This window comes from Anolis carolinensis, unplaced genomic scaffold, assembly GCF_035594765.1.
Source record: "Anolis carolinensis isolate JA03-04 unplaced genomic scaffold, rAnoCar3.1.pri scaffold_11, whole genome shotgun sequence".
Lineage (NCBI taxonomy): Eukaryota > Metazoa > Chordata > Lepidosauria > Squamata > Dactyloidae > Anolis > Anolis carolinensis.
Genome location: NW_026943822.1, coordinates 1,066,495 through 1,076,274, shown reverse-complemented (window position 1 = coordinate 1,076,274; position 9,780 = coordinate 1,066,495). Strand labels below are relative to the sequence as shown.

The 9,780-nt window shown below is 39.7% G+C and overlaps 1 protein-coding gene across 1 annotated transcript in view; it reads right to left on the bottom strand.

The window, feature by feature from the left end:
* The window catches only part of itga11 (integrin subunit alpha 11), a 98,229-nt gene extending 96,032 nt beyond the window's left edge, over positions 1-2,197 (bottom strand). The window contains exon 1 of the mRNA XM_062963156.1: positions 1,827-2,197. Coding sequence (XP_062819226.1) covers positions 1,827-1,878 — 52 coding nt within the window. The 5' untranslated portion in view covers positions 1,879-2,197. The remainder of the gene's footprint in view (positions 1-1,826) is intronic.
* Positions 2,198-9,780: the final 7,583 nt, after the last annotated feature.

Sequence of the window (9,780 nt, the reverse complement as noted above, 5' to 3'; positions counted from 1 at the left end):
ACAAATGGGACCCTGAAGAAGGAGGCAGAAGGCCTGATCCTTGCAGCCCAGGAGCAAGACATCAGGACAAAGGCAATTCAGGCCAAGATCGAAAAATCAGCTGATGACCCAAAATGCAGACTGTGCAAGGAAACCGACGAAACCATGGATCATCTCCTCAGCTGCTGTAAGAAAATCGCACAGACAGACTACAAACAGAGGCACAACTCTGTGGCCCAAATGATTCATTGGAACTTATGCCTCAAGTCCCACCTCCCAGCAGCAAAGAACTGGTGGGATCACAAACCTGCAAAAGTATTGGAAAAGGAGCACGCAAAGATACTGTGGGACTTCCGAATCCAGACTGACAAAGTTCTGGAACACAACACACCAGACATCACAGTTGTGGAAAAGACAAAGGTTTGGATCATTGATGTCGCCATCCCAGGTGACAGTCGCATTGACGAAAAACAACAGGAAAAACTCAGCCGCTATCAGGACCTCAAGATTGAACTTCAAAGACTCTGGCAGAAACCAGTGCAGGTGGTCCCGGTGGTGATGGGCACACTGGGTGCCGTGCCAAAAGATCTCAGCCGGCATTTGGAAACAACAGACATTGACAAAATCACGATCTGCCAACTGCAAAAGGCCACCCTGCTGGGATCTGCGCACATCATCCGAAAATACATCACACAGTCCTAGACACTTGGGAAGTATTCGACTTGTGATTTTGTGATACGAAATCCAGCATATCTACCTTGTTTGCTGTGTCATACAATAACAATAATAATAATAATAATAATAATAATAATAATAATAATAATAATAATAATATTTCAGCCGGCATTTGGAAACAATAGACTGACAAAATTATGATCTGCCAACTGCAAAAGGCCACCCGACTGGGATCTGCACATATCATCCGAAAATACATCACACAGTCCTAGACACTTGGGAAGTGTTCGACTTGTGATTTTGTGATACGAAATCCAGCCTATCGATCTTGTTTGCTGTGTCATACTTATAATAATAATACTTTATTTATATACCGCCCTATCTCCTGAATGGGACTCAGGGCAGTTTCCAATCATAAGAGCAACACATACATTATATTACAGTGTAATAACATATTATTAAACAAAGTAAAACTATACAATTAAATAGCAATAAACAACACTGATCAAGGGGACGGGAACCTTAAACCCAGTATATTAAATAAATCATTTCAGGCTAGGTAAGTCTTGTGCAGTATATTCAGATCTCTTTGCTTCTGTGCTGGCTTTGCCAAAACATACTTTGAACAGAAGCAAAAAAACAATGTAGACACTCATCAGCATGACATCCCCCCCCTCTGTACTGTATAACGGAGTTTAAATTTGCAGGACGGCGGCCAATAATAAGCTGAAAATCCCCCTTGTCGCCCTCCTCCCCTGTAACTCTATCCGCCGTCTTCAGCCAGGCTTCAAACCATATGTGAAAGCTAGGAAATGGGCTACTTTTGCAAAGTTATTTGTTGCATTTCACTACGCGTTTCATCCTTTGAGCAGAATGGCTCTGTTGCAAAGAGGCAAGCTTCGGCAAAGAAAGTGCATGAGGGGAGAAACTGAGCAGAGAAATCCAAACAATTCGCAAAATGCCAAAAAATCAAGAAGCTGACGTAGGCAGGATTTTCTTCCCTCTCCACAACTTTGCAAAGAGAAAAGGACTCCTTGGACTCCTTACTGTGCAATTGTTGGGGACCTCAGGGCTTCCTTTCTCCGGACCAGACGGCCACAACGGTGCCGCCGGACAGAGCATCGCATGGCTGTGCCACAAACCCCACACCCCCAAAGCCCCCCTGGCCTTACCTGGAAGGAGGCAGAGAGCCCAGGCGAGCGCCAGCCCTGTAGAGAAGTCCATGGAAACCCAGGAAGGGTTGGTGGCAACGGTGGCCACCTGCCCACAGGTCCACCAACGGTGATGCAGGGCCAAGGAGCTCCACAGTCTCTGCCGATGATCCTTCAGGCTCCTTCTGCTCCTCCTGCTCCCAGCTCTGCCCTGACAGAAGGAACTCCTTGGAAGGAAGTGGGAGGGAGTTTCATGGGAGGCGGTGCAGCAGCCGCAGCTGCAACACTGAGTTGGGATGGAGCAAGAAGGAGGGATTGGCAGAGAAGCACCAAGTCCCGGCACCAGGAGCTGCGAGGCCGCCTGGTTGCATTCTGGAGGAGCTTTGCCAGCATTTCACACTCTTTGGACGTGCATCATTCCGCGACACATTCAGGTTTAGTACTCAACTAGAAGTGTCAAACTCATTTCCATCCGTCTGATGGTTGCCTTCAAAGTTCTGTTCATAGTAAGATACCGTGTTTCACTCTTTGGACGTGCATCATTCCGCGACACATTCAGGTTTAGTACTCAACTAGAAGTGTCAAACTCATTTCCATCCGCCTGATGGTTGCCTTCAAAGTTCTGTTCATAGTAAGATACCGTGTTTCACTCTTTGGACGTGCATCATTCCGCGACACATTCAGGTTTAGTACTCAACTAGAAGTGTCAAACTCATTTCCATCCGCCTGATGGTTGCCTTCAAAGTTCTGTTCTTAGTAAGATACCGTGTTTCACTCTTTGGACGTGCATCATTCCGCGACACATTCAGGTTTAGTACTCAACTAGAAGTGTCAAACTCATTTCCATCCGCCTGATGGTTGCCTTCAAAGTTCTGTTCATAGTAAGATACCGTGTTTCACTCTTTGGACGTGCATCATTCCGCGACACATTCAGGTTTAGTACTCAACTAGAAGTGTCAAACTCATTTTCATCCGCCTGATGGTTGCCTTCAAAGTTCTGTTCATAGAAAAATACCGTGTTTCCCTGAAAATAAGACAGTGTCTTATATTAATTTTTGCTCCCAAAGATGCACTAGGTCTTATTTTATAATAATAACTAGCTGTGTCCGGCCACGCGTTGCTGTGGCGAAGTATGGTGGTATGGGAAATAAAAGTATTGAGGAATTGGTGGTACAGTAGAGTCTCACTTATCCAACATAAACGGGCCGGCAGAATGTTGGACAAGCGAATATGTTGGATAATAAGGAGGCATTAAGGAAAAGTCTATTAAATATCAAATTAGGTTATGATTTTACAAATGAAGCACCAAAACATCATGTTATACAACAAATTTGGCAGAAAAAGTAGTTCAATACGCAATAATGCTATGTAGTAATTACTGTATTTACGAATTTAACACCAAAATATCACGATATATTGAAAACATATTGACTACAAAAATGCGTTGGATAATCCAGAACGTTGGCTAAGTGAGTGTTGGATAAGTGAAACTCTACTGTATATACTGTACAGTAGTTGTCATCACAAACCAGCATAACCAGACAAACTGTGAATCCTATCAAGAATTGCAGGGTTGTTGTATGTCTTTCGGGCTGTGTGGCCATGTTCCAGAAGCATTCTCTTCTGACGTTTCGCCCACATCTATGGCAGGCATCCTCAGAATTTCTTGTTACTACAGTAGAATCTCACTTATCCAACACTCACTTATCCAAGCCTCTGGATAATCCAAGCCATTTTTGTCGTCAATGTTTTCAAATATCGTGATATTTTGGTGCTAAATTCGTAAATAGAGTAATTACAACATAACATTACTGCGCATTGAACTGCTTTTTCTTTCAAATTTGTTGTATAACATGATGTTTTGGTGCTTAATTTGTAAAATCGTAACCTAATTTGATGTTTAATAGGCTTTTCCTTAATCCCTTTTTATTATCCAACATATTTGCTTATCCAACGTTCTGCTGGCCCGTTTATGTTGGATAAGTGAGACTCTACTGTACCAATATTTCCATGTACAACACTCTATGGTATGTACATTTACCGATCCTGCTTGCTCTGGTGTTCTATTCGGCGGTCATGTTTCCAAACACAAACTTTGCTAGGTCTTACTTTCAGAGGAGGCCTTATATTTAGCAATTCAGCAAAACCTCTACTAGGTCTTATTTTCTGGGCATGTCTTATTTTAGGGGAAACAGGGTAGAATAATAGACTCGGAAGACACCACATGGGCCATCTAGTCCAACTCCCTGCCATGCAGGAAAAGCACAATCAAAGTCCCCCTGACAGATGGACATCCAGCTTCGGTTTCAAAGTTTCCAAGGAAGGAGCTTCTACCACACTTCGAGGCAGAGGGTGTTGTGACTCAGCTGGAACCTCAAAGTGACTCTGATGGGGTTGTTGTATGTATTCTAGGCTGTGTGGCCATGTTCTAGAAGTAGTCTCTCCTGACGTTTCACCCACATCTATGGCAGGCATCCACAGAGGTTGTGAGGCATGGATAAACTAGGCAAGGAAGGTAAATATATATCTGTGGAGAGTCCAGGGTGTGAGAAGAGTTCTTGGTCAGTTGGAAGTCAGCGTTAATGTTGCAGTTAATCACCCTAATTAGCATTGGAAAGGTTTGTCTCTTGCGTGGAGGACATCCTTTGTTCAGAGTCATTAGCTAATAATAATAATAATAATAATAATAATAATAATAATAATAATAAAACTTTATTTATACCCCGCCACCATCTCCCCTATGGGGACTCGGGGCGGCTTACATGGGGCCATGCCCAGACACCATACAATATAACAAAATAAACAGCAATGACTCTGGCAAGAGACAAACCTTTCCAATGCTAAATACAGTAATTACTACATAGCATTAATGTGTAATGAACTACTTTTTCTGTCAGATTTGTTGTATAACATGATGTTTTGGTGCTTAATTTGTAAAATCATAACCTAATTTAATGTTTAATAGGCTTTTCCTTAATGCCTCCTTATTATCCAAGATATTCGCTTATCCAAGCTTCTGCCGGCCCGTTTAGCTTGGATAAGTGAGACTCTACTTTACTAATAATACAATATAATATTAATTATACATTATATATTACATGTAATATTATTAATAATATTACAATATATAGATATACTACAATATGACGGCCCGTTTATGTTGGATAAGTGAGACTCTACTGTAGTAACAAGAAATCCTTGATAGGATTCAGTCTTTGTCTGGTTATGCTGGTTTGTGATGAGAACTACTGTACAGTATATAATAAATGTTCATTTTTTTTTGTTCAACAATAAATGTGAATTCTTCTTCATGGAAAAATAAGACATCCCCTGAAAATAAGACCCAGAGCATCTTTCAGAGCAAAATTTAATTTTTATTTTCGGGGAAACACGGTATGTGAACAGACACCTCAGCCACATACACACATACAGATTGTCACTTTTATTATGTGTATAGATTGGGGGGGGTCTATTTTTGATAACAGCAGGCCCAAAGGAGGAACAAACGGGGCAGGCTTATTGTTTTGCTGCTGCTGCTGAAGGAGGAGAATCCAGCCCATGCTTTGGGGCTGCCAGCTGCCCATCAAACAATCAAAACGAAGCCCTGGCCATAGTGTTATCGAGCAAATTTAGGGTTCGTCCCTGGAGCAGGGACAAACCGATGCCCTTTGACCGCAGGATTCGATCCTGGCCAGCGGGGGCACTGCGAATTAAAAACCCTATTTCCCACAATAATCTCACCCAAATCCTTTGAAGAGAGAGAACCGAGTTGTCTTTATTTCGAGTCAGCTGACGCGGATGTCAAGACGCAATCGCTCGCCGTGATGACATGTCACATAATACATTGCAGCAATTTTTATAAGCAAAAAGACAGGTGGAGCAATTCAAATCTCCCTCCCTGTGATGACTCATGGGCCATGTAGTCCCGTTCCTGGTACTATTGAGGCGGATGAAGAGGAAAACTTGGGTTTCCCACCGCTTCAGCCAGAAGTGGAGCCCTTGCACCTGCAAGATGTTTGGCCACGAGAAGTCAGCCAAACAAGCCTTGAGCAGAAATCTCCCCCATTTTCTCGCCGGGATTATTATAATCAAGATAGGGGCGCTCGAGAGGCGACTCGCCGGAGCGCCAGGATAGCTGCCAGACAATTAGCTGATTAGGTCTGTTTCCCTTGGGAAAGTTTAAGGAGTCACGCATCTGGACACAGTATAGGTTTCGGTTCTTGTTCCCCAGAGAAAGTGTTCCTTGGCGGGAAAACAAGATCCTATATAGGTGTTTGCCCGCAAAGGAATCCTTGCGGAGTCAATTTGTCGGCTTGAGGAGTGAGATCGTGTGTAGACTTCGTACTCCAGTTCCCAGATCCCGGATCAAGTTTCCAGCCCAGCCTTGTACCATGGACTTCTATGGACTCAGTTCTTGATTCATGTTTGCCTTGCTTCAAGTGTGATCTTGCCAATTTTCAAGTCTTGCCTTGCCTTGTGTTTTAAACCACGGACCTTGCCTCTCAGATTCAAGCCTTGTTTTCCAGTTTCCTTCGGATCTACCTTAAGCCTCAAAGACTATGGACAGTTCCCCACACTATTGCTTGCCAAATAGTGTGTGTTTCGGTGGAGTGGATTATAACTTTGGACTCTAGTATCACATATTGGACATTGTTTTCCTGGACTATATTTGACCTTTCCTGAAAGGTCTACTCCTGAACTATATTCTACACTTGTTTTTACTGACTTTATATATTCCTTTAATAAAGATATTAGATAGTTTCTGGCCTCTGCGCATGGTTATTGGTGCTCTGCAGCCTGGGTCCTGGCACTCCCCGCCTTTCCCCGCCCAGTTCCACTCTGATTGGCTCTTTGACTGGGTGGCTCGAAATCCCCCCAATCAGATGGCTTCCTACAGTCCACCAATCAGGAACAAGGGGCGGGCTGAGCAGCGATTAATGGACAGCCAAGCAGATTATGAAAAGGATGGATGAGTCAATATGTCCAATCTACATATGTGTCTGACACGCTGATCTGGTTTATTGACAAAGAGAGAGCTGTTTCCTGAATAATTGTGTGGATGAAGGGTGGGCTATTCTTCCTTCCGTCAAACCTCAGTCACTCTATTTTTCATATATGAGGCATTTTGGGAAGGGAGACATATAGATATATATTCATAGAATCGGAAATCATATTGCCCACTCCCAGCCACCCAAAGGTCTAGAGTTCATAAAGTTTCATACGAAATCCAGAATCCAAAGGAAAGATTGTAAAGCATGTGGTTTAAAACTGGCTTTTCCCCTTTGCTAACTCCTTTGTCTGGGTAAACAAAAGTAAGTGCTTCTGTCACTGGTTGAAGAAAAGATTAAGGAAGTTGTTATCTCTTGCCTCAGGCTAAAAGGTCAAACACCTTTTGTGCAGAGAGTTTTAGTAAACCACAGTAAACTCCAGAAAAAAAGTCTCAATCACCTTCTACTATAAATATATGAAATATAGAACATAAAGTCTTGATTTTTGAACTATCTTTTACAAAGTCCTGGGGGGGGGGGGGGGGTCACCTCGATCACAATAGGCAATTTTTTCCACGATGGGTTGTGTGAGCCATGCCTTCCAGACTCTGCCATGAAATGGATATCTTGCTCGCGCCTCGTGACCGAGACTAGAAATCCCTTTCCCAGACCTATTTTTGAGACGTTGGATGGATTTCCCATTTGGCCACCTGCAAAGGATTCTGCTCCAGGCTTCTGCCAACAACGACGTTGCGCTGGTCGTAAAGTTTTTTCTTCCCCCAGAAGCCAAGCAGCCAAAAAGCCTTGACTCCCGTTGAAGCCTCATTTCGCTGTGAACCGGTTCCAGTGGAAAGGAGAATAATCTATATAATATTGTTTCCGAGTATCAGCCGTTGGAGGCTGCCAAGATTCCTGCACAATCCTCCCTGGTCTTTTGTTTCTTTATTTTGCAAAGCGGGGCAAGGAGGGGCTCAGGCGAGAGGCAGGATTCCTGGGAGATGAACGGCTCTTTGGGTCAGCTTATACTCGGGAATATAGGGTACATTTATTATTATTTTTCTATTATTATTGTCATTATTACATGTATTATTTCTCCATTATTGTTGCTACTATTACATTTATTTTACTCTATTATTATTATTTTATTTTATGACACAGCAAACAAGATAGATATGCTGGATTTCGTATCACAAAATCACAAGTCGAACACTTCCCAAGTGTCTAGGACTGTGTGATATATAATAATAATAATAATTATTATTATTATTATTATTATTATTATATTTTATGACACAGCAAACAAAATAGATATGCTGGATTTCGTATCACAAAATCACAAGTCGAACACTTCCCAAGTGTCTAGGACTGTGTGATATATAATAATAATAATAATTATAATTATAATTATTATTATTATTATTATTATTATTATATTTTATGACACAGCAAACAAAATAGATATGCTGGATTTCGTATCACAAAATCACAAGTCGAACACTTCCCAAGTGTCTAGGACTGTGTGATATATAATAATAATAATAATTATTATTATTATTATTATTATTATTATTATTATTTTATGACACAGCAAACAAGATAGATATGCTGGATTTCGTATCAGAAAATCACAAGTCGAACACTTCCCAAGTGTCTAGGACTGTGTGATGTGTGATCTGGGCTTATTATTATTATTATGTGTGATCTGGGCTTTATTATTATTATTATCATTATTATTATTATTATTATTATTTTATTATGACACAGCAAACAAGATAGATATGCTGGATTTCGTATCACAAAATCACAAGTCGAACACTTCCCAAGTGTCTAGGACTGTGTGATGTGTTATTATTATTATTATTATTATTATTATTATTATTATTGTATGACACAGGAAACAAAATAGATATGATGGATTTCGTTTCACAAAATCACAAGTCAAACACTTCCCAAGTGTCTAGGACTATGTGATTTTTTATTATTATTATTATTATTATTATTATTATTATTATTATTATTATTATTATTGTATGACAAAGCAAACAAGATAAATATGCTGGATTTCATATCACAAAATCACAAGTCGAACACTTCCCAAGTGTCTAGGACTGTGTGATATATAATAATAATAATTATTATTATTATTATTTTATGACACAGCAAACAAGATAGATATGCTGGATTTCGTATCACAAAATCACAAGTCGAACATTTCCCAAGTGTCTAGGACTGTGTGATGTATTATTATTATTATTATTATTATTATTATTATTATTATTATTATTATTTTATGACACAGCAAACAAGATAGATATGCTGGATTTTGTATCACAAAATCACAAGTCGAACATTTCCCAAGTGTCTAGGACTGTGTGATTTTTTATTATTATTATTATTATTATTATTATTATTATTATTATTATTATTATTATTATTTCACTCTGATCTTATTATTATTATTTTTATTATTATATTTATTATTTTACTCTATTTATTACTACATGTATTATTTTCCTGTATTTATTATAATAATAATTATTATTATTACATGTATTATTTTACTCTATTATTATTAAAAGGATACATAAGCACAATTACATTGAAGAAGATGAGAATAATGATTTGATCAGAGTTGGACAGTCTTATCTTAAATTTGAGCTTGATGCAAATACAGTAGACTCTCACTTATTCAACATAAACAGGCTGGCAGAATGTTGGATAAGCGAATATGTTGGATAATATGGAGGGATTAAGGAAAAGCCGATTAAACATCAAATTAAGTTATGATTTTACTAATTAAGCACCAACCATTATGTTATACAACAAGTTTGACAGAAAAAGTAGTTCAATACACGGTAATGCTATGTAGTAATTACTGTATTTACGAATTTAGCACCAAAATATCATGATGTATTGAAAACATTGTCTTAAAAAATGAGTTGGATAATCCAGAACGTTGGATAAGCAAGACTCTACTGTAATCAAAA